At 38.8% G+C, this 14,033-nt stretch overlaps 2 protein-coding genes across 3 annotated transcripts in view; one reads left to right on the top strand and one right to left on the bottom strand.

Annotated features, from left to right (window-relative positions):
- runx2a (RUNX family transcription factor 2a) overlaps window positions 1-1,038 on the bottom strand; it is a gene marked incomplete at its 5' end in the record, with an annotated part of 67,298 nt that extends 66,260 nt beyond the window's left edge. The window contains 2 exons of the mRNA XM_084393630.1: window positions 656-770; window positions 926-1,038. Of these exons, the coding sequence (XP_084249756.1) occupies window positions 656-713 (58 nt within the window). The remainder of the gene's footprint in view (window positions 1-655; window positions 771-925) is intronic.
- supt3h (SPT3 homolog, SAGA and STAGA complex component) overlaps window positions 1-14,033 on the top strand; it is a 131,622-nt gene that overhangs the window by 22,952 nt on the left and 94,637 nt on the right. The window lies entirely within an intron of this gene.

Below are 14,033 nucleotides of genomic sequence, written 5' to 3'. Positions count from 1 at the left end.
TTGATTTTTACATGTGGTTTTTTTTGTGTGCTGCATAATGCTGGACTCAATTTTCACTCCCGGTTTTGCTCTCACAGTGTGTGAAGACCAAAAACTTTTTTTTATATACCCCTTCTGCAGTGCATATAAAAAAAAAAATCCATTCAATTGGCATTTTATTTCCTTTTGCATGTTTGAAAAAGCCTAAACTAAGCTGAACTCAAATAAAGAGCGTTTGCATGTTTGTCTAAGCGCTTTTCATTCATAAGGATTAATATAAGCTCCCTCGTTAACCAGGTTTGTGCATTTATCAATTACCATTAACCCCCACAAATCCTACACATAATATCCAGCCATCCCATTTTTGAGCTGAAGTTTTCCACATCTTGTTCTAATGTACCTCTGTAAATTGAAACAGAGCGAATGTTTATACATCCAGAAGGGTTTTTCTCTTTCTTCGGTCTGGTCGTCCCACATAAGTGTTTTTAAGTTACACAAACATGTCAGCAACTTAGCATGCAACGCAAACGTAAACACGGCGACTTTTAAACGTTCCCGGAGCATCGTGCGCGCGTGCGCGTGCGCCGTTGGTTATCGACCCGCTCGCGGAGCTTGACTCCTGTGTGACCCGACGCTGAACCACAGTGAAATGAAAATAATTTTTCACAGCACTCACCCCAGAAAAAGTTCTGCTGACATGGAGTCACCGAGCTGAAAAGACTGTTAGACGCCATAGCCACACGTCGGCTCTCTCCTCTTCTGGAGGTCGTGGTGACCCTCGAAGTCCTAAACTGGGAGCACAAATCATATCAAGGCATCTGAAGGGGAAAACACACAGCTACAAACAAACTAAAGCAGTCCGCACGGTCCCCTGCAGTCTGCAGCCGAGGAGAGCGTTCAGGCACAGATATCAACGCATATACGAGTGTGGTTAGAGCATACTTACTGACTTGTTGGGTCTCTGTGACTGGGGTTGACCCACTCCGATTAACCATTTACGCCCCAGTGGCTCCCTCCTATCGTCCTGGGGAAATCTCGTGCACCGCACTTGTGGTTCTGTGGTTGTTTGTGAGGGGAATGAGACATTCTCACAATCCAAAAACGTGTAAGCTTTAAAACACACTTTTTTTCCCCCTCCTGATGGGCTGTTACTGGAGAGGCTGGGTCATGTGTTTGGTGACATCAGAGGAGTGAAGAGGGCTCAGCCCTCTTGTCAGTGGTCCTGCGTTTCCTACTCTCATCCAGCGGGATGCAACCTCAGCTCCTGTGAATCCGAAAGGAAGGGGCTGGGATTTTCAGCACTTCTCCACTCTTTTAACTCCTTTTCTGCAGTGCATTTTGTCCAAAAAAGCTCCATTTGAATTGCCATTTTGCATGTAGATACACAGATAAAGAGGGAAATGAAAGGGTTTGCATGTTTAAGTGCTTTTTATCTCAGTGGGATGCAAGAAATTAAATGTTTTTTCCATTTTGATGCCAGTTTGTGCTTTATATCAATTTCAACTCCTCTTGTGTGGTTTTGAAGCGTTGTGAAGAGTCTCTACGTTGCTGTCACGCTCTCACAAATCTTCCTGTACATTTCTGTATTTATTATTTCTCTGTCCTGCATTCTTCCCGCATGGGTGGTGTTTAGTCTCCAGGTGTGTCTCCGCATAAGTTGCATAATCGTCTCTTTGAGAAATGACAGTCTGGAAGGGGAACCTGCGTTCACTCTTGGATCACGTCTGCCTCTCGTAACGACTGCATTAGCAGCCGTGATTCATCCGTCTGTTTTGCGCGCCTCGCAGGTTTGGATTTTGGCACGCGGTCAGCGCTCTGCGCGGAGTGTGCGGCTCAGGTGTTTGTGTAAGCGTGGAGAAAAATGTGGCGAGATATTTGTGCTTCTGCAGTGCTCTCGCTCTCTCTCCTGTTTTGGGGTCATGTTAGGTGCTACGTTGAATCTTGAGCGTATTACACTCCTAGTATCTAGACCAACTACTAAGTTGAAGGAGGGACTGAGCGCCAGCTACTGACCAGAATATTACTCGAGGGTGGACCAGTAAGTAGGCACCTAGCAACCACTCATAACAGCCTAAAGCACTCAGAACAGCCGAGAAGCTGGTGGCAAGTTTGCCTAGACTGCTGTATTATGAAATGGTGGTGCGTATGAAAATAATGAAAATCTCAGCTCAGAGGATGTGGTGCGGTTATAACAGGAAATGGTTCGCCCACAGCTGGCCATTCCCTAAACGTCTTCTCTCGAGGGGGGCGTCTGAGAACAAGGGTGATGAGGGACAACAAATGAAAGCACGATCTGTGCTTTTATTGCAATTAGTAAGTCAACCCGACACATTTTTATTTAAACAGTGAGTCGTATTGCATCGCACATATTAAAATGTTATTGTCATTCCTTTGTATGATAATGAGGCTCATTACTGAGTGGACCAGATTCTCAAACTTCAGTGCTTATTATTGATTTCCTGACACAATTAACACAACGCTATTACCGCCCACATGATGGGATGTTTGTGTATATTACCTAATGATAATGACATTAAAGTGCCCTATTATGCTTTTTCGTATATTACCTTTCATAACTTTAACTTTGTGTGGAAGTCAAGTCACCTTCATTTATATAGTACTTTTAACAATATAGATTGTTTCAAAGCAGCTTTACAGTGATAACAGGAAATTACAGTAACAGAGATTGTTTTGGCTTTACAGCAGCTCTAGAGTAAAGTTATTGTCCAGCTAAAGTTAGTTTTGATTGATTCACTTCCGTTGCAAAGATAATTAGTTATTAACTTAGGGGCCGCTAACACGACACCGTCACCGTCTTCTGGCCGTTCATTTGCACGACAACGGTGTTTGGTGGTTCGAGAACGCAAACTTTGAAATGGGTTCCAAGTTTAGAAATTTTTTTTTTAAACGTTATCATCTCCGTGTAAACTTCAAAAACGTGAATCTGTGAAAACGGTGACGGCGTGCACATGCATGTTACGTGTTTAGTCTATAGGTATGCACGTTTGAATATAAATGTGCGCAGGCGCGTAGTCTTTCTTTACAAAGTGACATCGCCAAATTACTTGTCTGGCCTGCATAATACAGAATTTCTAGTCGCTTCCGCGGATCCATGGAAGAGCTTCTTGATCTAGAAAGGTTGCGGCTCGCTGTCTTTTTGCTGTATTCAGCACGCTTCTGCTTCTGTGAACAAGGCACACATACAATCAGTTATGTGATTTGTGTAGTTCCTTTAGTGCCTCAGATGCTAAAACAACAGAGACAGCATGTGCAAATAAATGCTAGCAGGGAGCGCAATTCATTCTTGGTGAATGTATTTTAGTGATTTTTTTTTACACTTGAAGATCACGAGAAACTCCTGACTGCACATTCTGCTAATTATAGACTATATTTTCATTCATGCCGTTGAGTTTCTGCTGTCTCTGAACACGTCAGCGTCGCAGCGAATATCTGCTCTTTGTCGGGCGAGCCCTGGTGGTCTTCCTGCGGGGATGGTTTCACTGTGGTCCGTGTGTGTGTGTGTGTGTGCCCTTCTAAGGCCCGGCTTTAGCTTGGCCCGCTTCAGTACGGACCACACAGGCATAAACCGGGCAATAGATGCTAGAACATTATTCCTGGCTGCCGGAGGAAGTGCGCACTAATGCTTCCAGGAGACATTACACCCTGCACGATTTCACACGTTCATAAATTAGAGCTGTTATGAGTTTATCGTTGAAAGCCATGCTCTATTGCTTTAAACAACATTAGAGGTTACGTTTGTTAGTTTGAATTCAATCATTGCCGTCAATTGGGCTTGAAATTGTTAATCGGGAACTGTCGTTCATTGTGAATACAATTGTGCATCGTGCAGTTCACTAGTGTTGACATGCATGCCCTCCCCCCCTCCCCTCCGGTAACTTATTTTCCTTAAACTTTTGCATCTTTTTTTTTTTTTTTTCTGTCACAAGTTGAATGTCCTAAATGTATAATATTCTTCTCTGCAGTTCTCCTCTGCTATAACTTAATCTAAACTTAATAAACTAAAATCTAGTTGCATTGTATATTGTGCATTGTAAACTTGCATTGTATATTATGATTATTGTTGATGAATTGCTTTTGTTCCTCTTTTTTTATCGCGTTTGAAAGGAGAAATGGAGAAATGTAAATAATATACCTTTTTTTAAGGCAGACAGGTTACAACAAACTCTTGATTTGAAACTTAAATATGAAATTTAAGATTGATCTTTAAGAAGCTTATACTAAATGAATTTCCTTGTATTATTTGCAATTAATCCAAATGTTTTTTTTTTTTTTATCCATTGACATTTGATTGCATTCAGTGTGGTTATGACATATAATTTATAGTTATTATGTTATTTGTTAATTTTTCCATTCTCTTTTAACCCTGGTTACATCATCAGAAAAGACATTTCTGGGAGGGGAAAAGTCATTCATTTATTCGTTCACTTACTAGTTCACTCGCACACTCACTCACTCATTCACTCACTCACTCACTCGCTCGCTCGTCCACTCGTTCACTCACTCACTCACTCACTCACTCACTCACTCACTCACTCACTCACTCACTCACTCACTCACTCACTCACTCACTCACTCACTCACTCACTCACTCGTCCACTCACACTGAATTTTTAAATAACATGCACTCATTGCACTGGTATATTGTGTACAATAGGATAAGGAATTAAAATAATAAATAGTGATCATGTCTGTAATATTTTTTTTCTTTTTTTGCAACCCAAGCAGATTGTTTTTTAGTGCACAGGCGTCTTTACTAGCCTGAAGTCATCATACTCAGATGCTAGTCAGAATATGAGTCTGATTCTGCTCCATTGGGCTGTGATTATGGGGCGTGTTTCAATCGAACCAGGGAATAAATTGCCTCTGCACTTCATTCATCTTTCCGATCGACAAATGCCCTGATCGCGGTTCTCTGTTCCTCTTTTAAAATGAATGCGCTGTCGATATCTTCTATAACAGACGCGATGGCGGAATCTACACATCTCAATTCTCCAGCGGCAGTCATCTTTGTTGTAAACAAATTCAACCCGAGCGCTCTTTGGTGACGTGGATGATTACGTCACTGTTGATCATCTGTCCATCATCGTATAAAGCCCGCCCTGACCATTTGATTGGTCTGAACAGCTCTGGTTCGAGCATAGTTGCTCCACAACGGATCAAGTCCAGACCGAACTTCCCGACCTCAAATGCTGTGGGCGGGGCTAAGTTCGACTGGCATCCAGGCTAGTCTTTTACAGTCTCACAAAATATAATTTATAATAATTTACGGTCCCAAGGACCTTTTTTGCGAGTGTTCACGGCCAAAATTGACCTGGTGATGCAAAACACTATAGAATTGATGCTGGCAAGGGTCAGGACGAGTTTAACCACAGCTGTGATCTGCTCTGCTGTTTACGCATTCAGCACGTTGCAGAACTCTGGGACATGACAAGATCACGCTCGGCAGGGCTCGCCAACCCCAGTGGCTTTCGCTTGCGGCATGGGCACATCGTGAGAATGGCAATTAAAGGAGAAGAACCTGTTATTTCTGACAATTATCACAAGTCTGGAACTGGCACTTTTGAGTGCTGAGTGACGTTTGAAGAGGCTTCAACGGCCCGTGACTCATCACTGTCACACATGCATGACATCGCATGTGGCGTAACGTCACGATGTCATTTAAACCTTTGTTTGAGAACTAGTTATTTTTTTAGTTTAAGGGTAGAAAAGGTTGACTAATGACACTTGTTGATTGGAGAGCTTATCTTTAACTCATTTCAAGCAACAATCCATCAAATATAATAGTTTTTTTTAAAGTCATGTGTGTCAAAGCATATATAAAAGTTTTATATAAATCTCCAATCAGGAATTGTTGCTGGTTAAGTGTCTGCAACTGTTTTGCTGCTGTTTAATAGAAAAGTTGCTCGTATCTGCAATTGAGACTGAAGCATACGTGGGCTTCATTACTGTTTAGTACCTTTAGTGTTACATATTTAAGATAAACATATTTAAGATAAACCATCTCTTATTCTGATGCTGTGATCAGATTCTCTGTCACTGTAATAAGTGATTAGTTGACTTAACTTAAAAAAATTGAGGAAACCCGTTGCCTTAAAATTATTAAGTAAATAAACTTCATGCTTAATTGAAATTATGTGGAATTGTCAAGTTCACATAACTTAATTTTTTCAATTAAGCGTTAAGTTTATGTACTTTTAACGGGTTTACTAAAAGTGAACTGAACACTTTTTGCAGTGTACACACTTGTGGCTCATAAAACAGCCTTAAAACTCTCTTTATTAATGTGCTTTTGTTCCTCTATTCTTTCACTGTAAAATCCATAAAATACTGCATTTTGGGGAATTGGAGTTTATAAAGCTTCAAAAATTGTAGAGAATGTGAAAAAAAATTACCAACCAGATTGCATTTGTATTTATTTATTCTTTAATTCATGCTTTTATGTATTTGTCTGTTTTTGTGCAGCTTCACAAGCTGTTTATTGCAATTTGTGTCAAGCATGCATTTAGTTTATACATCTTTTGAAAATCTTACCATACTTAGAATTAACGTCATTCTTAATTATGAAACCGTGAGTTAACTTTTTTTTCTGCCTTCATTTCATTCATTGATCTTAGAGACAAATGCATGTTTAACACAAACAAAATGTTTTTGATGTCTAATGAGCTTCCCAGTGTTTCCTCCGCTCAGTTGTGGTAATGAGCTTAAAAAGGATGAAGGGAAATGATGCAAATCACATCAGCCTCAAAAATATTTAAGAAAGCATTACAGTGTTCATGCTGTTTATATGAGTTAGATCACTAGCTTTGCTGTTGTAGTCTGGTGCCGTTTGTCTGTTTTAGTGCTTATTTCAGTTTATGATAAACAGTTTCTTCATAACTGTCTAAAATGACCAAGCGTTTCTTTGTTATCCAATATCTTGGCGTTGAAGAACAACATATCTAGTGAGTCATCTTTTTTTAATTATATGAATTTAAACAGATTTCCTGGATAGTTTAATTTCTAAAGAAAAAGACCTTCAGGTTTGCTTTTATTTCAGCATCATTCAACAGACTCCTTGTGGAGTTTTACGGCAGTTTGTGTAGTCTAATATCAGGAATCTGGTTTATTTTCCTGTCCTCTATTAATAGACGTTTGTGTTATTTTGACACCTCTGCTGTGTGTTCTTGGAACTGTTTTAACCCCGGTGGCTTTGTGTGTTTTGTCTTTGTGAAGCGTGATGACATTATTGCAGTGTTTTCCCCGTGCGGTCCTGTAAGGTCATGAAACACAGCCGCAAATAAAGATTGGTCACAGTAGAAGAGTTACTCCTTTGAGAGAAATGTTTCATCTCAAGCATTTTCTCAAATCAGACTTGACAGAGAGAAGCTCTCCGGATTAGACTACAGTGCACAACATTCTGTTCCTATCTTCTGGGTAGATGTACCTCAGTTTGACATCCAATTCATACGTTCATGCTGGAAGGCAACATGAAACGCTGTTTGTGACCCATTTTACCTCCGCAATGACTATTTATAAAAAAAAAAAAAAACCTGTATATTTAATGAGGAGGAATTATTTTTTTCAGTTTATTTTATTTTATTTTATTTCAGTTTATTTATTTTTTAAATTCAGTTTTTATTTTATTTTATTATTATTTTATTTTTATTATTTTATTTCATTTCATTATTTCATAATTAAAATTAAATTAAATTAAATTAAATTAAATTAAATTAAATTAAATTAAATTAAATTACATTTAATTTAATTTTCATTTCATTTCATTTCAGTTCAGTTCAGTTCAATGCACTGATTAATCATTTCCATTGCATTATTTCATTTTATTTCATTTTATTTCATTTTATTTCAGTTCAGTTCACTTCATCGTTTCAGTTCAGTATATGCACTGATGAATAATTTACAGTTCAGGTCAATATTGATTTCATGTTGACTTTAAAGAGATGTGCCATCAGAGCCGTAAACGCAGGACTTTATATAGACTTAGACATACTTTCCGATTTGAAGTCAAATTCTGTCCTTATTATGATCTTTTTCCTCAAACTCTGGTCATAAGAGTTCACTGCTTTAGGCGAATCACAATTGCCTTCCAGTAAGAAGAAAAATCCTCCCAGCCCGTTATTTAGCGAACCCATGTGCTGTTGGTAAAGCGAGTTTTGCTTTATGAGGTTTCGAGACGTTGCTCTGAATGTGCGCTCTTGAGTTCAGTAGATCTGCTCTATTTGCCGTGTCTCTATACCAGTGGTTTGAGCTAATACGATACAGAGGCTTGTGTTAACATGTGGTAGTGTTCAGAGGGACCACACTTCAGTGTAATTCAGGTCTCTCTTCCTCTTACAGCGGGGTCTGGGAGTACTTCAAGGTTTTTGGCAGGTCTCTCATCATTTTCAGAGACTGTGTTTCTGGCAGCTCTTCCTCATGTGTGATGCCAAAGACATTCGTTTCTAAATGAGAGTGGATAGTGGGTTTGCAGATAGTGAGTAAACACTGGACAACCAGGTACCGTCACTGATATGACGTCGATGGGCTTTTTGGAGATTTTTTCATATTAAGCATATAGGCCGACTTTTGTATTTCCGTTGTTTTAAGATATGGACTATATCTATAGTGTGTGTTTATATAAAAAGTCAAAATCAGCTTTCATGGGTTTAAATAAAAGATTTTTGATATAAGAGACAATTAAAACAACTGTGTGCATCAAAACCACTTGTTTCCTGGTAAAAACATTAAGTTGATTTTCAAAGGTCAATAAATCTGCGACAGCTGAATGTAACGTTTTTGACAAGCCAAACATATCAGTTTCTGAATAACATGTAATTTATTTAAGCCAGAAATTAACCTAAGTTTAAAAAAAAAAGTATAGTGAACTACACAAAAAGGATTTAAATTATAATTATCCAAAAATCTAACAGTTCACCCCTCACGCATGTTATCATGTCCGTCAAAAACGTATAGGCTGGCTTTCTATAATATTAGAACAAAAAAAAATTAAATACACTCATTGGCATTTTTATTTTATTTTTGAATTTAAACTGTATAGAGCTATTATTTTCAGATGTCTTTTTCTACTGCAAATTATTATTATTATTAATTTATTAAATAATTTATATAATAATTGTCATATCGTCATGTTCTAAACTGTGTAGTGCTATTCTTTTTTTAAAGTAATAAAACAGTTTTTACTGCTGATTTTCCTTGTGATATATAGGATTGCAGTTCGGTGCATTAGTATAAATTCTGTAAATAATAATAATAATAATAATAAAAAATAATGGCCAAAATGTTGTATCTGATCAAATTTCTTCATCAGCGTATCTGTACTCGCAGTATTTGTAACAGACGCAACGGCCAAACTGCCCAGTGTGACTTTGGTCAGAATCTGGGCAGACAGGGTGTGTAAATTCATGACTTTCCTCACTAGTCATATTTGCATATTGTGAGTGGTTAGCAGAATTCAAATCAGCGGTGCAACTGGTCATCGCTCAGGCCAAAATTCAATATGAATTGTATTCAAACAAGCATTTAAATGACATGAAACACAACGCCACTGTTAAGACTGAACATTAACAACAGTGAAAAAGATAAATAATCTTCACAACAGAACAAACAGCTAAATGCACAATGGGAGTCATTGTCACGTCTTTCTCACTGTGATGTTTCCAAACATATGAAATATATTGATGTTATGATTAAAGTACTCAGGAACTAGAATAAATATGGCTGCACGTGATACTCGGTTACTTAAACATGTATCGAGTGTCAAAAGGCAAAAAGACGAGTGTATTTGATTTGGAATAATGGAGGTATTTTGAATGGACACGGAGTGAATGTTTGGGACTGTAGGGAGAGTTGCTGGCACACGCTAATGGCGTTTAGTCTCTTTACTGATTTCTAGAAGTGTGGAATCAATCGCATGGAAGCTGTCAAGTCATGTCAAGTTACTTTTATTTACAATACATATTGTTTCAAAGCAGCTTCACAGTGATAACAGGGAAATAATGCAACAAAGTTTGTTTCTAGAAGAAAATAGCATCACAGTCCAGCTTAAGCAAGTTCAGTGATGGTTCTTTTTTGTTGTAAAAAGTTATTAATTTAGTTCATTTATATATAAAGCCGCTCTGGAGAAAATCGTGATGTCATTGTCAAGCTCAGTTCAGTTCTCATATAATGGTGTCAATGCAACAGATCAATAATATTGTTGAATATTAAATTAAATGTCGCGTGTTGGACGTCCGAGAATGCGTTTAATTGAAGAGAGCTTATTTAGTACGAATGTTCAAAGCACTGAACACACGAGCGGAGGACTCTTTCTTCTGCATATCTGATGGGTTGATGTTTTTTACATCACTGTTATGTCTGGACCGATGTCTTGTTTGAGTTCAGTATGATGTTTTATGGAAACATTTGCTCTTTTGTCTTGATATCACCTCTGTATTCTGCTCCTGCCAGTGAGGTGTTCCTGTTTTCCTGAGCGTTAGATCTCTAATCACTGTTTTTATGAGCATATTGAGTCCTGCGTGCGTGGCATGACTTACAAGAGCTCAGCCCTCTTGCCTCCTCAGAAAGACAGTTCCCATTTCAGTTCCTATCCAATGATATCCAGTTTTATCAGGTTTATCAGATGCATGCTTGGGGTTCTTTGGCTGTGTGACCGATATAGTTGTTATTCGTGTCTCAGTGGGGTGTATATCATTGTCTTATCGAGCATTGAGTTCTGTTGATGTAATGAAGACGTTTGCACATTATTCAGCTAAACTGCCAATATGAATTAGATTTTTGAAGAGAGTGTATCTGGTGTCTGACCATGTAGAAGTTATACTGAGTGTTCTGGCTGGTTTTCAGGGCATTGATATGCAGTTGATTGGTTTTAGTTATTTCCATATTATTTGTGTTTTGTACGCATAAACACACATCAGGCTGTACGATTAATCGAAATGAAACCGCATGCGATTTGGCAAAGGCTGCGATTATTTTATGCGCAGCTTGTCAGTGCAGCACGGCTCTGTGATCAGTAGTAAATGCTGCTCCATCTGAAAGATAGAGGGCGCTCTCTCGCAGAAACGCAAATATGCCCCGCAGAAGTAGATAACTCACGTCATTCCACAAAATCCCTATGGGCGTCATATTATCGCTGTAGCTGAATAAACAGAAGATTGAAATGCTTTGATTGATTTATTAAATGTTGTCTTTTGTTGGACGAGGTTCATAAATGCTTCTCATGTTTGGAAAAGATGTTTGACGTGTTGCTTTTTCAAATGCATGTTATAAGCGTCTCAAACTCGCAGTGCTTTCAGATGGAGCAGCGTACTGATCACAGAGCCGTACGTCACTGACAAGCTGCACATTAAAACTAATCGCAGCCTTTGATATTTCATCATCTCAATAAGCAAAATCGGTTTAAGCGTGATTTCATGTTAATTACAAATAATTGAAATAATTAATTAATTAAATAATAATAAAAAATATACAGTGAGGAAAATAAGTATTTGAACACCCTGCTATTTTGCAAGTTCTCCCACTTGGAAATCATGGAGGGGTCTGAAATTGTCATCGTAGGTGCATGTCCACTGTGAGAGACATAATCAAAAAAAAAATCCAGAAATCACAATATATGATTTTTTAACTATTTATTTGTATGATACAGCTGCAAATAAGTATTTGAACACCTGTCTATCAGCTAGAATTCTGACCCTCAAAGACCTGTTAGTCTGCCTTTAAAATGTCCACCTCCACTCCATTTATTATCCTAAATTAGATGCACCTGTTTGAGGTTGTTAGCTGCATAAAGACACCTGTCCACCCCATACAATCAGTAAGAATCCAACTACTAACATGGCCAAGACCAAAGAGCTGTCCAAAGACACTAGAGACAAAATTGTACACCTCCACAAGGCTGGAAAGGGCTACGGGGAAATTGCCAAGCAGCTTGGTGAAAAAAGGTCCACTGTTGGAGCAATCATTAGAAAATGGAAGAAGCTAAACATGACTGTCAATCTCCCTCGGACTGGGGCTCCATGCAAGATCTCACCTCGTGGGGTCTCAATGATCCTAAGAAAGGTGAGAAATCAGCCCAGAACTACACGGGAGGAGCTGGTCAATGACCTGAAAAGAGCTGGGACCACCGTTTCCAAGGTTACTGTTAGTAATACACTAAGACGTCATGGTTTGAAATCATGCATGGCACGGAAGGTTCCCCTGCTTAAACAAGCACATGTCAAGGCCCGTCTTAAGTTTGCCAATGACCATTTGGATGATCCAGAGGAGTCATGGGAGAAAGTCATGTGGTCAGATGAGACCAAAATAGAACTTTTTGGTCATAATTCCACTAAACGTGTTTGGAGGAAGAAGAATGATGAGTACCATCCCAAGAACACCATCCCTACTGTGAAGCATGGGGGTGGTAGCATCATGCTTTGGGGGTGTTTTTCTGCACATGGGACAGGGCGACTGCACTGTATTAAGGAGAGGATGACCGGGGCCATGTATTGCGAGATTTTGGGGAACAACCTCCTTCCCTCAGTTAGAGCATTGAAGATGGGTCGAGGCTGGGTCTTCCAACATGACAATGACCCGAAGCACACAGCCAGGATAACCAAGGAGTGGCTCTGTAAGAAGCATATCAAGGTTCTGGCGTGGCCTAGCCAGTCTCCAGACCTAAACCCAATAGAGAATCTTTGGAGGGAGCTCAAACTGCGTGTTTCTCAGCGACAGCCCAGAAACCTGACTGATCTAGAGAAGATCTGTGTGGAGGAGTGGGCCAAAATCCCTCCTGCAGTGTGTGCAAACCTGGTGAAAAACTACAGGAAACGTTTGACCTCTGTAATTGCAAACAAAGGCTACTGTACCAAATATTAACATTGATTTGCTCAGGTGTTCAAATACTTATTTGCAGCTATATCATACAAATAAATAGTTAAAAAATCATACATTGTGATTTCTGGAATTTTTTTTTTTAGATTATGTCTCTCACAGTGGACATGCACCTACGATGACAATTTCAGACCCCTCCATGATTTCCAAGTGGGAGAACTTGCAAAATAGCAGGGTGTTCAAATACTTATTTTCCTCACTGTATATATATATATATATATATATATATATATATATATATACACTAGGGGGTGTAATGGTTCTCGGTTATCATCTTAACCCACGGTTCGGCATGCACTTGGACCACGGTTCATCTTAATTCTGACGTTCTGCTAATGCATGTTTTTGTCACTGGATACACATTTCCAATACATTACAACAGCGATGATCAAAAAAAAAAAAACGTGGACAAAACGTGTCTTCGTAAACTTTGTTCAATGCGAGTGCCGTATGCTCTAATATGAGCAGTCATTTACACTGTCATCACCGGGTGTTGATAGCGTGCGAGCACAGATGAGACCTGAACAGCACACGTTGCTGTTTGTGTTTAAACTATTAACATTTATATTAAATATTAACATTTAAGAGCCAGAAGACGCGAATGAGAACTCGCACGCGCTGTAAGAAGATTGCGTGTGTGCACTCAACTGAAGCGCGCAAACCTGCGTCTCAGACAACGCGCAAATATTGAGTTCTCTTTCAAGTCTCGCACTTCGACAGACAAATTCACACACATTACGTCATCATGCCCATTTTGGTGTGTTAGAATAGCAGACATAGTCGAGGCTTGTGTATCAGTATCAGTGTGTACTGGATCCGTGCATTATATCTTAAAGTGACAGAAGGCTAATACTCCTGCTGTCTGTTTTTAATGTTAGTCAAACAACAAAAGACAAGGAAAACACTCACTGCTCTAGACTGAATAGCTTTTGTAACTTTAATAAGGATTCATCTTTAATTTATACAGTCAAATATGCAATGTTATTTTACAATTTCTGTACCTGAAAACTAATGTTAGACCCACCTGAAAAACCGGAAAAGCACTGTTTATTTTATTTGTATCCTTGCTCTATTTTATTTGTGCTGTTGCTTGTAGTTAGATTATTTGTTCATATTTTATTTATTTTATTTTACAGTAGTCCATTTTTCCCTAAACATAGCATGTACCG

The sequence above is a fragment of the Rutilus rutilus genome, assembly GCF_951802725.1.
Source record: "Rutilus rutilus genome assembly, chromosome: 21".
Taxonomy (NCBI): domain Eukaryota; kingdom Metazoa; phylum Chordata; class Actinopteri; order Cypriniformes; family Leuciscidae; genus Rutilus; species Rutilus rutilus.
This window is presented reverse-complemented; position numbering and strand designations above follow the sequence as displayed.